At 43.5% G+C, this 18,337-nt stretch overlaps 1 protein-coding gene across 8 annotated transcripts in view; it reads left to right on the top strand.

Moving 5' to 3' along the window:
• Positions 1–18,337, top strand: part of ATP8A2 (ATPase phospholipid transporting 8A2) — a 309,878-nt gene that overhangs the window by 147,846 nt on the left and 143,695 nt on the right. For all 8 annotated transcript variants that reach the window (XM_068671922.1, XM_068671930.1, XM_068671958.1 and 5 more), the window contains one exon: positions 17,856–18,039. In XM_068671922.1, coding sequence (XP_068528023.1) covers positions 17,856–18,039 — 184 coding nt within the window. The remainder of the gene's footprint in view (positions 1–17,855; positions 18,040–18,337) is intronic.

The raw sequence follows: 18,337 nt of genomic DNA, 5'->3' as shown, positions 1-18,337 counted from the left end.
CCGGAAAGAAGTAAACAATGAAACTATGAGAAGAAACTTGAATTCTCTGTGTTCGTAAGTACTGTAATTTTGCAGTCTTTTGTGCACTTCAGCAGTTTTAACAAGTTGAAAAAACCTGATCATACATTGTTAATTAGTGATAACCGATCTCTTTTTGCCTAGAAGAAAGAGACGTAGAAAAGCAGGTGTACTGCTCTCGGGATTTCAGTTCAAAGCAGTGAGAGATCAGTTCCCCGGCATGACATAGCATTATGTTTTACTGCACAAATAGCTATCAAATTTGTGGCGATTCCACAACTAGAATGGGAGCTGGATCCCAGCTTTTCTCTTCTGAGGGTTTTTCGGCAGGATTTGTTCACAATTAGCTGACAGTACTGCAGTGTAGCTGTTCTTTGGCTAGCGATATGTCTGTGTAGAAACCTAGTTTGCTGTACTTGTCAGCTAATAATCTTGTGCACAGTTCTGTGTATGAACATTTTTACTGGGCCAGAACCAATCTAGTCCAGTTTTGTTTCAGTGACCATTGGTATCTAATTTGGAAAAATTATGTAATCAGTGAATGTGCGATCTCTTTTGCCAGTAGCTGCCTCTGCATTTTGTTTTCATGATCCTTGATTAATTATTTTCATAAACTTTAAAAAAATTGTTTCCCCTGGATGTGTTAAACTCTAATCTTGATTAGAGATTGGTCTCTAACCACAGCCTGAGCAGAGGGTGCTACATACTGTGCAGAGAAAGTACTTCCTTTTGCTTCTAAGTCTGTCCGGTAAAATTTGTTGGATGCCATCAAGTTCCTGCATTTTAAGAACTGATGAATAATCATTTCCTGACTGCTTTTCCCCTGCAGCCACCTCATCAAATGAACCCCTAGCGTATTGACTTTGTTGCCTTTTTCAGATAAAGGCCCTTGCTCAAAAGTACTTTCACATACATGGCCTTCCACGCCTCCCTCTTTTAGACCTACTTCTTTTTATCAGTTTGAGAGATAAGAGCTGCCTGTTAAGAAAGTGGATACACCATGGATTTATGCAGTAGCATAAGGGTTTTTTGGGTCATTTATACTTTACAGATTTATAAAATTGCTTCCTTTTTGGACATAACTGAGCAGTTTCCTTAGCAGGAGCTGAGATTCCTAAGTCCAGAAACATGATGTGCTACAAAGCTTTGCCTGACAACTGATGTGCTGAAGGTCTGCAGACATCTGCCTTCTAGCTGGTCAAGGACAGAACAACTGAGACAAAAGGTTGTTGGTTTGTAGCAGGTCGCTATTGTGCCTGGATTTGTCTGAGATGCATAAAACAGGCTACCATGTGTGTAAGTGCCTTTAAGGGCTGGCTTTGGTAGTTGGGTTCCCCTTCCCCTTTTTTCTTCTTCTCCTTCCCCCTCCTCTTCACTTTTTTTTTTCCCCTTCCCGAAAGGGATGCCAGTGTCAGAGTGGGAGAGAACAAGAAGAAGCCCGAGTCTGCAGAAGCAGCACTTGAGGGTAGTTCTTGGAGGTGAGAGGAGCAGGACAGTGGATCCTGATCACCAAACCCTGTTCCTGCTGTAATTCTGCCACTTACTCAGCAGTAAAACACCTCCATCTCGTCTGGCTTTATCCCTGTCACCTGAAGAAGACTTAGGCATTTCTCTGTATCCAAAGGAACAACTTAGTTTTCCTTACCTGTTTTGTACGTCTGGGACATGATAATTTAAATCTGACCACAGAAGTTGCTTCTCCTAGCAGTTAAGTAACTTCCAGTTAGAGATGAAGCATCTCGACTGAAGATGAAGATGAACCAGCAGGCATCTTGCTGAGCCCTGGGAGAGTAAAATGTAATACGCTGCAGCCAGAGCTTGTATTACACGGGACACATTTGAAGGAGTTGTAGAGTGCTCAGGTTTGTGTGTGTGTCTTAGTGTTCTTCTGTAAACACCACAGCAGCCTGACGGCAAAACAGGGTTTTGGGAACAGTCGAAAGTCTGGATGTCTTTACTCAAGTGATTCCAGAGGAGTTTGTCACTGGAAGCTCTCCAGTGAAAGGACGTTGAAAGAAAGGTGAGGCAGTGAAATGGAAGACAGGAGAAGGAATGTTAAGCGGCGTGGAAAGGGAAGAGGGGAGGTCATGTTTGTTTTTGCTAATTATGATTTCAGGAGAGTAACTGGCTGCAAAATTACTTAATTATCTTGTGTTTATTGTAAACTCCTATGCTTTTTCTGAAGACATGAGAAGTGCTTTTCCTTCATAAATCATGTTAAATCAAAGCACTTTCATTATATTACAGAGCTCTATAAATTGATGTCACAACTGAAGGAAAACACTTTTATCTGCAAGCACTTAAGAACACTGCCACTTTCAGAACCATGTAAGACATTACTAGCTGGCTTGTTCGACTCCTTTCAGCTTTCATGCTGACATGTACCATATTGAAGACATTGGTTGTTTGTATAATACTTGGTTTGATCTTTTTTTCCTTTTTTTGCCTTCAGTACTGTTGAATCAATCAAAGGAAGTTATTGCTGTGTTGGGCATTAGCATACATTTAGATGGTTCTGCATTAAGAACTGTTGACAGAGGAAAAGGCTTTTAAGTCAAAAAGGAGAGTAAACAGTATGACCACAGCTGCTTTGAGGTGTGCTGTTATTTCTGACCCACGTATATTTGAAAATGAGCCTACTTGGACTAGCAATTATTCCAGTTCAAATTACACACTTGTGAAAGGTTCTCCCTCTTCCACTTTTTTTTTTTTTCTTTCTTAATTTTAATTCCTTTATCTCTAGCAATGAGGCAAATGCTACAAATGGAGAGAGGATGCTCAGTGGCACTTGGGATGGTTTGCTCTGTTCATTGATGAGCGAGCATGACTGAGCTGATTTCTTTCTCTGCGTGTGCTGAAATAGGAAGGCAGTGACAGTTGCTAAAGCTAAATACTCAGAATTGCTGCAGGACACTTGGATCTGACTTCCCTTGGAAACTTCTCTTAAGATGGACTTCTTTGCAGACCTGGATTCTCCAAATGTCTGACTGATCATCTGGACCTCATTCAAGCAACATTAATATCAGTGGAAGAATTTCTGATTTCAGTAAACTTGAGATTGGGCACATAGTAATTAGCTATTAAATGGAGTAGAGAGCCACCTAAAATGCATCTGTGGCTTTCCTAATAGTGGTCTTATTTATAACGTTTTATAGATGCCGTAGATATGTACTCAAACATGGGAAGAGACAGGAATTGAGATGTGGCTCAGATATAAAAGGCTGGGAAATTGTAATGTTGTCCGTGATGTTTATGGCACAGTGCAACAGAAAGGGGTTTTGTTTGTATGACGACCTATATTCCAGCTCTTCGGTCAAATCTCTTTTTCACACTGAAAGACAAATAGGTGTGACAGCTGGAATCTTCCTAAATGCTAATATATATGCCAAAGCTTCGCAGCAGCTGTTACATAGGAACGAGACTAATGAGCAGTTTCCTGAAACTGTTCTACTGTTTATTCCTGATCAGTTCTCTTTAATTAGGAGAATTAGATCTAGTCCTCAGTTTTCTTTTTCTCCAGTAAAGGTGAGGGAAAGAAACTGGAAATGTCTGTTACCACACGATCCGACCTTCTCTGAAAGCAGGGATATGATCAGGCATTATGCACTAATGAGAAAAATGATTATTTAAGACAAAATGAAAATCAAACTTTTTGTTAGCTGACCCTTTTGGAAGGAATCTTTACCATGTGGAACAGCTACTCGCTGGCTCAGAGCAATTTCTGGCTGTCTAGCTTTCCCAAGAGATCGTGTTTATTTCTTTCAATGGGTTGGCTTTTATACCAGATGTGTTTTGTTTTTTTTTTTTTTTTCTGAAGAGTCTGTGGAGTAAAAAATAATTAAGAAATTTTATAGTGCCTATCCCAAAGCAACATTAACTTATTTAAAGTTGCCAAGTCTAATGCACGTTACCATCTGATGTATATCTACTGTTAAAGTACCGAAATCCAAAGTTAAGGAAAAGAGGCACAAAGTTATGTAAATTTCAACACCAGTGGATTTATTCAGCCAGAAGAAAGGGGACGGTGTGACAATGTGAAGTCTGAAGTGCTGATGGAGAAGGAAAGGCAAGGCCAGAGGGAGAAGATTGTTTACCTGGAGAACAAGCTTCGATAGCTCAGGATGCTAACTGCATGCAGGGGAAGATGCTGAGGCTCCACGCTGCCTTTCCCCTGCTGCAGCTCCTGGTTACACCGTCTCTCACTGAGACCTGCTTCATGGCAATGCAGCACGTGGACTAAACGTACCTGTAGGAAATTCAGGCCTCATCATGTGTGGCAGAACCAGGTGGGAACTTGCTTTAGGGACCGTATCACTTCTTTAGGAGTCAGGTAGCTCTGGTAGCTCTAGGGAACCTGCTTTGGCAGGGGGGTTGGGCCTGATGATGTCTTGAGGTCCCTTCCAACCCCTACAATTCTGGGATTCAGTGAAATCACAGCATTGTCATTAAATTGAGACTTCAGTGATAAAACAGTTTAGATGGAAGGGCCCTCTGGAGGCCTGGTCAGCCTCTTGCTCAAGGCAGGATTGCCGTCCCCAGTAGGTCCTGCCAGCCACGACTTTCTTCAGATGAACCACGAAAATCTCTTAGGAGCAGAGATGGCACAGTCTCTCTGCCAAATCTGTTCTGTTGCTCAATACCTTCATGAAAACATCCCTGACATCCAACCTCAACCTCCCAACTTGTGATCTGTGGCTGTTGCCCCTTGTTACGTTGTGGCTGTTGCCCCTTGTTACATTGTTTGACAGGATGAGGTTGAGTGACTCCACTTGGAGCAGTTGTTCTCTACCCGTTGGCCTCTTCACCAGGCTGCACGAGCTCAAGTGCCACAACTGCTTACAGGTCATGCGTTTTAGACCCCTGACGATCTTTGTAACTCTCTGCTGGACTCTTTCCAGTTTCTCAGCATCCCTTTGCAACTTGAGGGTCCAAACCTGGGCGTCTTCCGGATGTTGCCTCAGCTGTGTTGAGGAGAGAATGGTAGTAACTTCCTTCTGTGTCCTGGTCACACTCCTAATGTACTCAGTACCCAGAATTAATCATGGTAAAAGTGCACTTTTGTCTCATTGTAGCTGCTGCCTGCCATAACCCCGAGGTCCCTTCCAGCAAGTCTGCTACTCGATCTTCCCATCCTGCACCAGTGCATGGGGTTCTTCTGTCCCAGATGTGGACTTTGCCTTTCTCCATGTGAGCTTCGTGAGGTTTGGCCCCAGTTTTCTCAAGGTCCCTGTGAATCAAAGCCGTGATTCCTCATCATCCAGGCCCCAAATGTCATCTGCAGACTTGCTGAGGGCACCCTTTTTGTCACCATCTGGGTCGCTGATGGTGTTGAGCAGAATGGACCCTCAGGCTTCTCTAACTATTACCAGCTGGACGCTGTAAGCTTGACCTTACTCAAGTGAATTATATTTTATATGAAAAATAATGTATTCACTGTGTCTCAAAAACATTTAAGCAGTTGGATTCTCACTTGCGCTAATTGCTTTGCCCTGTTCCAGCATGTTGGCTTGTGTTCGGGTTGTTTGTGCTGGGGATGAGAAGTGTAAATGAGAACAAAAAGCTGTATTCCTAAAAAATTAAACAAGAAGGAATCTACAGTACAATTAGAGCCAAATGCATTTAGAGACTAAGCAGATTTTTTGTTCCGTGTAGTTTTTTTAATTTTTTCTTTTACGTCTAAGATGTAGTAATTTACTTTTTTTGGCATTCAATCTGTTTTTAAAGTTTTTTTTAATCTTAAGTGTTAGCTTTGATTTTTTAGTCATGATCAAGAGTGACTGTAAGGCTATTTGTAGACTGTAATCTTGATGTTTTCCCCTTATACCCATGGGAGAGCTGTTCATGTAATATCTTTCTATCTTCATGAACTGAGTGTTTTGATACTTTCATGTTCGAAGTTGCTGAGCCCTCCTGGAATTTTGCAGTGGAAACCCTTGACTCTGCCTTGCACATCACTGCCAGCAAACGTCGAGCAATGCTACTCTGACCCTGCTAGGAGAAAGTGAAACGCTGTGGCAGGGATGGAGAGAACTGTATGGATGTAGAGAAGGTGAAGTTGCCTTTCAAAATTTACTGCAAGGAAAATTTAGGGCCCCGAAGATGCGTGTTGGCAGCCCAGCAAGACAGCTGCCTTTGTCTGTGGTTAGCCTACAGTCTGCACCACGTAGACCCTGTGATTCTCGTACTCGATTGTCACGAAAATAATCAGCACCTCTGATTTTTGGAAGCTTGTAATCAGTTTCTTGCCTATTGCTGCATATCTCCTCTTCTCCTCCTCCCTTCCTTTGGCTCTTTTTGGCACAGTCTAAAATACAGTCTGTGTTTTAGTGTGCCTTCTAACCTGCATTGTAGTCTTAAGTTGCAGACTTAGCAGGAGCTCAGAGAAAGTGCTGTACATCTGCTGAATCTTTCAGACATGAGAGCTTTGCACATTACCAGCTCTGTGTTCAGCTTCTGCAACTTATCTCAAGAGCTTTCCAGTTGCCAGGAGTACAGAAGCGGTCGTATTTAATGAGCTCGCCTTTTACCTCGATCACTGATGGTCTGATGGCTGTGGAGTTTTTCTCACTGTGTTCTGTTTAGAAAAGGAGTTGTTGTTTTGAATTTTGTCAGTGTTAAATATGTGAACTCAATCTGACATACAGTAGACAGATTTACATGAACTGAGTAAAGTCCAAGTCTCAGCATGTAACTTAAAAAAAAAAAAGTGCATGCTGCTACAGAATCCATGTTGTTATCATCAGATGAGCATAGGCTCTACTAAAGACTTTCTTAATCAGAAAGCACTGTGAGCTGACTTAATTTTTGTGGCTGGGTTTACAAAAAGAAGGCATCTGCTTACCCGTACAGACACATTCTGGTGTATGTGCAGAGTATTCTGTCTCATTCACAAGAGCACCTTTCCTGCTTCCTATTAAAGGCCGTGAATATTTTCAGCACTGGGAAGTCATTTCTTTTTCTCATAGGTTTTCTACCTTTAATCTTGCTTCAGTTGTGCAGAGTAGCTGTGAATACAGTTCAACTCCTCGCAGTTCTTCCCCGCCAAGTTTTCCCAGGGAACTTTTCAAGGAGCTGTTTCATATGGTCTGGCTCGCTTACCTCTCTCAGTAGTAGCCCAGGCTACGCGTGTTTTACCTTAGCAATAATAAGGTAGCTCTGTCTGATGCTTCACTTCTCTAATAAGCTGGACTTTCTCCAGTTCAGTGTTACCGTGGCACTAATGGTCTGAAGCAGTCCAGTGCTTAAAATCTCTGTAGCAGTGAGAGGACACCATCCTCTTTTATTCCTGACCAATCTGGTATGAAAAGGAATGTGCAGGAAACCTCCTGTCCTCTGCTCCTGGTAATGGGCTGGTTCTTTGTGCTGCCTCTCAGCTGCCCAGTGTTTCCCCTCAGAAGAGCACAAGGTAACAGAAAAGGGCTCATTATCATGTCAGCTGAAAGTTGTCAAAGCTGATTCCTTAACTCCAGGAAGGAAGCTCCTTCAGGCAATATCCCGCTGCCTGCTTTCAGCAGGTTAACTTCTTTTAATGCATCTACCCTCTCTGTCCTGCTCTAAAACTCCTCGTGATGTCTGTTCGGGAATCTGGTTTTATTCTTCCTTAAGTAAAAGGGGTGGTGGAAGGGACAATGTATCCTGGCATCTATTACTTAGCACTAACTGCAGCATTTCGTGGCCTTTTTATAAAGGTGCAAAGGTTTGACATCTTGAAGACCTGGCTCCTAGCTCCATACTTCACTGCAGTCTAACTTAAGAAGCAAAATTGTTGGCCTAATTTGGGTTTTTTAATCAAAATACTTGCGCTTTCTTGACTGTTCTGTGCTGCTGGAGCTCTGTCTGTACTGGTAGGTCAGAAACACGGATGAGACTAAAACTAAAAATCATATGTACAAACGAAAATCAGCTCTGAGATTTGAGACACATTCAGGAAATGAGAACAGCAGTTTCTTTGATACATTTTTCTCAAAAATCCCTGAAGATTTCTTTTAATAATGGCGAGGTGGCCAGCTTGAATCTTTAAAAAGCAGCATAATTCCACAAGCATAATCCAGAAGTCAGTGCAAGTCTGGAAAAAACAGAGGCAGGGGAGGCTTGCTAGGCTTTTACCTTTGTGTTAAAGCAGGTTGTGTGCTGGTGCCCCGTGTGATGCCCATGGTGTGGGGTATCAGTTCCATGCACTCTGCTCTGCAGCAGAGTCCTCAGGCTTGAAAGGAGCTTCAAAATGAGGGGTGTAGGGGACCAGTGCGTGCTGTGTTCACCCTGCTGTCTCTTCTGTTTTGCTGCTACGTAAGTAGCTGCTGTTCATTGCTGTCTGGTTCACAAACAACAGTGATTCTGCATCTTAAACCTGATTTCTGAAATGTTCCCTGAGATGTGAATATGTTGGAAACATGTAAAGATGGTCAGTTTTGTGAGAAAGCAGGCATGAATGAAGGAAAAACTTCATCACTGAGTAAGAGAGAATTGTGGCAAGCTGGAGGTGATGGATTCAGAGTTCCTGGAGGAGCATTGCCCCAGCATCCTGAGAGAGTTCCCAGATGGTAGCATCCATCCCTGGCACAGAGGTGCCTCTGCACAGGGCGCTTTGTCCTTGCTGGGACAGTCATGCATCAAAACTGTGTTCATGGGGCACGTGGCTCCCAGAAATGTGGCAGCATTAGTGACCGGCCATGGGCAGAGATGCCATCACTAAACTTCCTTGGTGTAAATTCAGTCGTGTAAACTTCTGTAGTTAATGACTGAGCACAACAAAAGAACTTTTCTACCCTATGTAATATATTCTAATGCTTCATGGTAATCTGACTTTGCTCTGGAATATTAGTTCTTTTTTCTCTTTACCTTCCCTACTTCATTCTGGAATAGTAAAGAATAATTCATGTGGAAGGGACCTCAAAGATCAAGTCCAACTGCACAACAACTGCAAGGCTCACAAAAAATTGAAGCATGTTCTTCAGGGCACTGTCCAAATCCCTGTTGAGCACAGGCAGGCACGGGGCATCACCCACCTCACTGGGAAGCCTATTCCAGTGTTTGAACACCCTCACACATAGTAAGCATGCTTTGAATAGTTTTCTCAAAGTTAATACTTAACCTGCCTCTGAACAGAGTGCAGATTTAATAGTTCACCAAGACGGAGAAATAAGAGGGAGCTGGTTGCAGTCAGACTTCCAGGTGTCACTATCTTTTCCGTCTAAAAGTGGCATGATTTTTTTTTAATCTTGGTGTGCACACTGGTGCTCAACTTCCCTAGCTGTTGAAAGCTATAAAACCCAGAAAATCACCTCTTTTCTAATGTTTAAAGGTTTAGGGACTTGACTCCAAGCTTCGAACTTTACTTTTATTCTTGTTAAATAGGGGCTTGACTGAGTGAAGGGTGGGAAATACCTTGGTGTTGTCGTGAAAGGAATTGGGGGCAGGAGGTACCCTCATCTTTTTTCACAGGTACAGCAGCATTCTGACCTCTGAGGTGTACTGGTAATTCTGAAATTGGAAGTCTCCCTTTCCTTAAATGGGTGGTGTTTGCACTGTGGTTAGTGACCCCTCTGCACGATATTCTGTTACGCTACAGCCCTCTCATGATGATTGCTGGGTAAGGCAACCTGCTTGAGACTTCCAGGACAGCCTCTTCCAGGAGCACTCATTCAGAGATCCCGTGTCTTTGAAAAGCAGTGCGTAGATGCAAGTTGATCGTTTTTATGTGTTATTGTTTTAAATTCCAGGAGACTTTTTTTCGGAGGGGGAGGAAAATGAGCCATGCTGCAGTACTAGAAATCAGAAGGAAAAAATGAAGCTGTCAGAAAGAGATATGAAATCTAATAGCTATGTTGCACTTCATCTTCCTCCCGCAGCAGTGTTAGGGGTTCATTTCCCAGGTGTAAGGTTGGTACTGGAAGAGGCCGCGGTGTGCAGCGGCAATGGTCGGGGCTAACAGGGCTCCTGGTCCTCGAGGCAGGTGCCCAGCGTGGCTCTCCCCATCTAGGCTGGCTTCACCGCAGGGCACAATCCCTCCCAATGGGCTGAAGTGCTCATTAGTGGCCATGGTCTCCATTGTCACTTAATGTCACCAAGTGTTTCAAACCTCTGTGAGCAGCCGTGCTGGGTGAAACGCGTGCGCTCTCCCCGTGCGTGTGCTGGAGGTTATGAAAGCGCTCATCTGTATGCTTCAGAATGAAATGTTTTTGCTCTGTCATTAGGAAAGGAGAGATTTCTCTCCTGCATATGAACTGCTCAGCCTGATTAGCATGGAAATGAAAGTGCCTTAATCAGCTTGGGGTGAGGGAAGCTCAAAATTAATTTGATACATTAGTTTCACTTAAAAAACCTATTATAGCTTTTGCCACTAGCGACCATTATAGTTAAAAATGCAAAAGAGTTTCCTGTTCAACGCCGTGTTTATGCCAACTCATCACTTTCCAAACGCTTCGTTTTCCAAAGTAGGTTTTTCATGTTTTATCTTTGTCCCATAAAGCAGGCTGGGGGAACGGCAAGCGAGGCTGAAACAGGCAGGAGCGATATCAAAGAGCACAAAGATGCTGACTTGAAACTTAACCCTGCGTTCACTCGGGCACCGTGCATTATATCACACTGCTAAATACACTGAATCCAGCTTATAAGGAGATTATTTCATAGGCCTTGCCCTGTGGAGATCACTTCAGTGGCAACTGCGAGTGACAAATGAATTGCAGAGATAATGGAATGCAAGCGAGGAATTCTCCAGTGATACTGAAAAGGGAATGTATATATTGAGAGCAAACATCTCTGGTTTTGTGATAAAAAGGTAATAAATGGGTTTGAGCCTTCCTCTTCAGAAGACTCTGCGTGATTCAGTGGTTTTATAATTATCAAGACAGCTTTATGTTCAGAAGACATTTCTATTATTCCTAAAGTGAAGCAGAAGGAACTATTTGGTACCTGGTAAGCTAAAAAGAATTGCAAAGTGTTCTATAAGCTTGTATGCAGAGGTGTAAGTGTGTGTTGTGGTATATAGAGTTATTCTAAGCATTAAAAGCATTAAAAAACTGTTCTGGATAGCCTGAAATTTGGAGTTAATACTTGTTCAGAAAGTCAAGTATGCAACTAGCACGTCAGTGAGGCTAAAGAACTGAAGGAAGACTTTTTTACAGTTAAAACAAGGTGAAAAGAGACTCCTGGTAAGTAAAATATAATATAGAACTTTTTTAATGTTTGCAAATAGTCTTGAAATCAGTCTGATCAGTGAAGGCAGTTTGGATGATGCTCAGGAAAAATGAGCAGGGTGTGGAGAAATGCAGTCGCAGCTGAAATGACAAAGAGGGGTGAAGCTGTGGAGGTTTTTACAAAAGCTGGTAGAGGTTTGATAACACATTCAGCTGTTTCTTCAAAAGAGCTTGAGCCAGGAAAATACCGTGGGAAAGAATTGGCAAGAGCAGGAATTAAAGTGAGGAAGTGGGAATTGCGAGAGAAGGGAAGGAGGGCACCATAGATCAATTTGTTCAATGCCAGGTGCCTGTGGAGGGACCAAGTGGGTGTTCAATCCTGCCAAACAAGCGTTCAAGAGGGGAAAAGCTCTTGCACCTGGGGAGAATTTAGCACTGCAGTAGTGTAAGGTGGGTTTCATCCTGCCTGTAGCAGGCATTTTAGCGTGATCTAGTCAGCTTCAGCCCCTTTACCTGGGTGGAGAGAGAAAGGGCAACTTGTAAGAGAAAATGAACTGTGCCCTTAAAGTACACATCTAAAGCAGGCCAGATGGATTGCACTCCACACGTGCCTATTTTTCTCCACTGACTCTAAAAGGAGTGTGCCATGAGCAGCAGATAGAGATGTCTCCTCTGGAGGCACTTACACCTAGGCAGATGAATTCCTTTGGTGCTTTTTATGAACATCAGGCTATCCATCAGCTCACTGAGTGCTGTCTCCAGAGCTGTAAGTACTACACCAGAGCCAGTCCCTGGGAAACCTGGATGTCAGCAGGCGAAGTAGATTTTGAAGTGCTTGGTAAATGAAAAGCAGTCGGTGGAAGGCACATTTTGAGTCAACACGACGTGTGCGTGCTTTTCTTCATCACTGCTTCAAGTCTGTGCAAGATGTCTCAGAGCCTTGTGGATGTGATTCAAGACCGGCCCTCGCTTGGATGACACCTGGCTGAGGTCTGCACACCTCAGTGTGTGTCAGAAGAAATCAAAGGCTAATTAAAAGCCGCTAAGTATGACGTCCCGGTAACATTCCTTGCTTTCTGAATGCTGCTCTTAGTGGTGCTTTAATTTACCTTGCTCCTCTTTCTGAGGATCAGCACATGTACTTAAATGTCAATATTATTGATAGCTCTCAGCTTTTTCTGGGCTGCGTCCCATCTCTGCCTTCCCTGAAGATGAGGTCACTGAGCATTTTGAAGTACTGGTGCATTTTACGATAGGACAGGGTAAAATCATGTTCGCTGCAATAAAGGTAGGCTCCTGAGAGCCTCTTGTGTTGCATTAACGAGGCATTTCAAGGAAGCAGAATATCAAATTAATGTTTCATGTTAAAGACATTAATGTCTGTGCTTAATCCCTGTTACAGCATGGAAGCAGGAGGTAATACTTGAAACAGCTTCCTTCAGTGCTTTCCTCTTTTTTTTCACAAATTAACATTAGCAGTTTGAGTAAGAATGCCTTAAAAGTGTACCTTTCATCGCATTAGGGGTGGGAGATGTATGCAGTTTGCAATAGGCTCCAGGCCCTTTGATTTAAGGGGGAGTGGGAAGAGGGGAAAGAAAAAGGTGTAGAGGGAGCAAAGGAGAGTGAGAACCAGAACCGAGCTGTGCCTTGCTCAGGTGGGCAGATGGTCTTGTAACACGGTCTGATTATAAGCTCATCTCTTATGAATTATTTAACCCTCTTCTTTATTAATAACATTTTGTATATACAGTTGATAGCCTTGATTAATATTGAGACTACGTTTATTTTCCATCTGTGGTTTGGAAACGATCAAGTTTTTAAAAATATTGTTACCAAAATGGGCTTCTAAGTAAAATGTTTTTAAGATAAATATTTTTAAGATATCACCACTTCATTTTTGATGTCATCTTTCAATGAAAGATGACAGAACTGTTAGGAATTCTTGAATTGCTTTGGTTGTCTCACAGATACTCCTAGTGAAAAAAATAGAACTGGAAAATCCTTCACCTGTGCTTCAAGTCTCTTCAAGAAATAAAGCAAACCTGAGCAAATCTTCCAGCAAAATGTTGAGTAGAACATTTTTTTTTTAAAAAGGCAAGGTGTATCATGTAAAAAGCTTACTCGTGGATGTGCCTACCCAGCCTCAGGAAGAAACTGAAGGTTTAAACCTGTCAGGAGGTGATCTGCAGAAGGCACTTAGCAGTGCTCTGTGGGCACCAGCTGCATCCCTGCTCCATGCAGTGCACGGTGCTGCTTTCTCATGAGCTGCCTTTAAGTAGTAGAGGGACCTGAACAAAAGCATTTACTGAGAGTAAAAATATCGAAGCCCATTGCCTGAAAACTACTTACATGTATCTCTTTCCAGTTTGGTTAGAGGTTTAAGAGATGTGAGGATAATTAGGTCCATGTCTTTCTGAAGCTCTCTGGCTCTGGGATGTGTTTCTCTCCTAGGTTTTTTCCCAATTCATGGGGCTTTGTGCCCTCTGTTGCCTCCACCCATCCCATTATGGGGAGGTAACATGGCATCAAGGCACCAGTCCTTTCATTCAGGAGACTGCTTTCTGCATTAATCCATTAAAGATACCCAAAAAAGACAGCTTTGAGCCTGAGAACCTGCCATGTTACCCTCTCAAGAGCGAGGCTGCTGGAAAGGGGATCCCAGAGGTGGGCACACAGCAGACCTGTGTGGCTTACACCTGACTTCGTGCACCCTTTCACCTCTGGTGAACACTTTATATTGTACAGCCAAACATTGTATACTAAAAACTTTCTAAAGGCTCAGTTGTGATCGCAGCTCCCTGCAGCCTAAAGAGCTTACGTGCAGATTTGCTGGAAGTGGTTTGAGCAGGAATCTCAGGACTTGATCCTGTCACTGTGATGGGATCTGAGCTCTGACCTGTTTTTTCCCTCCCAGGAATATGCTTAGAAGAGAGAAATGGCCTAGGCTATGTCAATCATTTCTGTTGTTAAAGATACTTGAGGGTAGAGACAATAAAAATAACTTGTGTGTAAACTTTTCCAGTGAACCCTTTAAAATTTTGCCCTAGGAAGCTGCTGGCTGACCACTTAATTAGCGCCTGAGTAAGCAGAAGATTTTGATGCAGCTGATGTTCTGCTCACATCTTAATTCTTATTTGGGTGTATATCCAGGCAATATTACATCCTGATACTGCTGCAGTAAGCTCTGCACTGAAAGCTGGGGATGTTCCACCCAAATGAGAATTACCCACAGCTGCGTGGCACTGCAAAATTTTTCTCCAAAGTAGCTGGATCTTTCCCAGTGCTTTTTACTTTGAACTTACTCATTTGTCCAGGAATCTTTGTAAACCTGGCTGTTCCTCCTCCCCTCCCGAGCTATCACCTGGGGGAAGCTTCGGGTTAATAGTGTCCTGTGCTCTAATCTTCCCCTTCCTCGTGTAGACAGCCCATCGACCGGGGGGAAGCGAAGCGCAGCTCTGATCATCGTGCTGAGGGGATTAATGTCGCCTCACGCAGCGTGGTGGGACCAAATAGATTACAAGGAGTACAGAAGAGGTTTGGAGGCTGAGAGGGAGGTGGGAGGGGTGTGAAACCCCTCAGGAAATCAGGAGCCCTCTCAATTTGCAGCTTTTGTAGCCATAATGCTGTGTGCAGCAAAATGTGTTCCCGGCGCTTTGGGGATGGACTTGATGGAAGGGGGCTGTGGCAGGGGGGGCAGGGCAAAGAGGGTGGTTATTATCAAACTTTAATTTAGAATAAGTAATTATAATCAAGGAACTCCTTGTGCTGAAATCTTCTCGTAGAAATCTTCTCTTAGGTTTCATTTTATATCAAATGCAAAGAGATTTTTTGGGGGCTTCAAGCGTATATCTAGTTTTCACTGTAGCTCTTTTAGTCATTTTTTATTAGGCATATGAAGATGTTAGTCTTTACTTGTGGGTGTTACCTGACTGTGGGTACGTTTAACTTCATCAGGTCTAGATGGTAAAAGCATACCCTGTGTACATTCAGTGATGGTTCATAAACTTGTATGTGGGTGTTCAATTGGTTTGACAACTACTGGGTCACTAATTACAGAATCACTAAGGTTGGAAAAGCCCTCCAAGATCACCTGGTCCAACCATCCCCTCCCACCACTGTCACCCACTGAGCCATGTCCCCAAGCACCACGTCCAACCTCTCCTTGAACGCCCCCAGGGACGGTGACTCCACCACCTCCCTGGGCAACCCGTCCCAGTGCCTGACTGCTCTTTCTGAGCAGAAATGTCTCCTCATTGCCAACCTGAGCCTCCCCTGGCACAGCTTGAGGCCATTCCCTCTGGTCCTATCACTGGTTACCTGTGAGCAGAGGCCGACCCCCAGCTCCCCACCCCTTCCTTTCAGGCAGTTGCAGAGAGCAATGAGGTCTCCCCTGAGCCTCCTCTTCCCCAGACCAAACACCCCCAGCTCCCTCAGCCGCTCCTCACAGGCCTTGTGCTCCAGGCCCTTCACCAGCCTCTAATGGCCAGGTCCATTTAACATCCAAAGCCCCCCCCATACACTGCAGGCACGGGGTGAATGCAGGCTCCATGACATAGCCCAGCTGCATGAGCACGAGCCCAAGCCTCTCTGCCCCATCCTGGTTATGTCCGAAGTGCCTGTAGACAAGCTGCTAGTTCAGTTACAAAACCACAGATACTGCTCACAATATATACATATATTTTTAACCATTCCCTTGCTGATTGAAGCGTATTTAAAATCAGGATATTTCTTAGCTATTTCTATTGCCATACAACGGAAAACTAAATGAAAGCCAAGGGGCCTTTGGAGAGATCTTTGTCTTGGAGGAGGAAGCCAGCAGCTAGGCCCGGCGCTCAGCCGCGGTGAAGTAACGACCCGCGGGGGCTGCCAAGGCCCTGCACCAGCGGTGCCCCTGGGGCTGGTAACTCAGGGCCAAAACACCAATGCACGCTCGTGAATCCTATCCCTCTGGAGCACTCATTTCATGGTTTGAAGTCCTGGCTGACTCCCTGCTTTGCTGTTTTATGACATGAGGATTGGGAGGGTGTGTGTGTGCATGTATATACGCGAGAAGTTAAAAGACTGGTGCAGAGGGCATTCAGATCTGCCTTGTAATTACAAACCGACACACTTCATGCTCTGTAGGTTGGTTGGAGTTTTGGGGTTTTGTGGGGGGGGTCATGACTGGGCCCTGACAGTGCCAAGTGCTGGTTTTGCTGCCAGGCAGCTGAGTGCTTAATAGATCTATCCAACGGTATTAAGGAAATTTTATGGCCCACTCCACTTTTTCCCTTTTCAGCTTTAAGGAACAGGACAGCTGCTAGACTTTTCAGGTGTTTTAATGCACGTGTGAATTGTGAGTACAATAATTTTTTTCTTAGAAACTCCCCCATCTTGATTGCGTATCGAGCCTCACCTTAAGAGGTGCTCAGGACAAAACAATACGGAGGGGACGTTGCTTTTTTAGATCAGCAGTAATCCAGCCAGGCATATTAAAAGGCTGTACAAGTTGCTCCCACAGGATCTAAACCCTGGAAGAAAAAAAGGGAAAAAAAGCCCTGTAAAAAGCTTCTTTCTCCCCCATTCCCCAAGCTCCCCCTTCTCCCCCCATTTTCGCAGTAAAGCTTTTAGGTATCAATTATATTCTTTTTGTTGAGTGTTATATGCCTGATTTGATATGGAGAAGGTTTCTCTAAAGCTTTATTTAAGGGAATATAAAATAATTTGAAACTTTAACTAAACCTGAAGGGGAAAGGAATTAAAGTTGTTTGTACAGATGGGCTTAGAATGGAAATATTTAATTTACATGTAGGTATTTCCAGAATACCTCATATGATTTGGTAACACGATCCCCCTTGTCATGAAAAAAGCATTTTGGGTGTCTCTTCCAATTTAGTAATGTAGTCCTATGTATTTTTCCACTTCTCCCTGGTTTACGTTAGTTTAACTAAATTGAATTCCATGAATTTTTATTAAACTGAAACTGATACAAAATGAGAAAAGGATCAGGTTTAAGTAACTACCAAAAAAATCTTACGAGAGTATTCAGGTGTTTTGGGGTCAGTCTTTTGGTTTGGAATTGGGTTTGAGTAAGCCTGGGTTGCACCAGCACACAGGACGTATGGGACATATGGAAGAAGGCCTTACTCTGTCTGATCTAAACTGAGTGAAAAGGGTGAAAAAAAGGGTTTGCATGAGGGGAAATGAGCTGAAAGAGGGAACAAGGTAAGCCTGCAGCATGTTTGCCCAGCAACTGAAAATGCTTCAGATTGATTTGTTCTCTGAATATTCGTGGTTTTCGTCCTTCTGGATGGAGATGCGGTGTTGGCAGCAGGTAGGGAAGCCTGCACTATTAATCATTAAACATGGTAGCTGAAGATGAAACTCCCTTCTCCAGTGTTCCCAGTGTAATACTGCTGGTGTACACCAAAGTGTATCAGGTGGGGCTGAGGGACAGAAGAAAAGCTTGAAAGGCTTTCATGTCTGCTTGGTCTTTTTTAATCATAACATCCTCATCTTTTATGCAAATGCAAAATTATTTTTAAAGATGCTTTCTCTTTCTGAAATGGTTTGGCACAGGTTCTGAAGCTTAGCTGTTGAATAAAAAAAAAATTTCCAGCAACTGCCCTTTGATTATTTCTAAATGTAGATGACAGCTGTCCTTTTGGAAAAGGCACATAACTCAGCATGTGAGAAACTGACACATTTTTCTTTCCTTTTCAGAGTATCTCCTCTACAGAAGTCTGAAATAGTAGACATGGTAAAGAAACACGTGAATGCCATAACACTTGCCATTGGGGATGGTGCCAACGATGTGGGAATGATCCAGACAGCTCATGTCGGTGTCGGGATCAGTGGCAACGAGGGCATGCAGGCAACCAATTGCTCGGATTATGCTATTGCACAGGTCAGAGGCAAAAAAAGTACAACTGCCATACTGTGTTGTCAGACATCCCATGTAGTGCTTGATGCTAGGAGAATCTCTGCTCATTTTCTTTTCATGGCAGGATCTAAACCAGATACCTGGGATGCGTTTTTGGGATCCATTGTTCTGACTTCTGTATTCTTTGTGACAAAGCTCTGCCCACCCTCAAAGCTTCAGTTTGTTCCTGCCAGCTGTGCAGTGGCTTGGCTGTTCAATAATTGAGGAGAAGCACTTTGTCATGCTTATGTTGAGGTGCTTTTAAGTGTAACTGTATCTCCCT

This window comes from Anas acuta, chromosome 1, assembly GCF_963932015.1.
Source record: "Anas acuta chromosome 1, bAnaAcu1.1, whole genome shotgun sequence".
NCBI lineage: Eukaryota > Metazoa > Chordata > Aves > Anseriformes > Anatidae > Anas > Anas acuta.
This window is presented reverse-complemented; position numbering and strand designations above follow the sequence as displayed.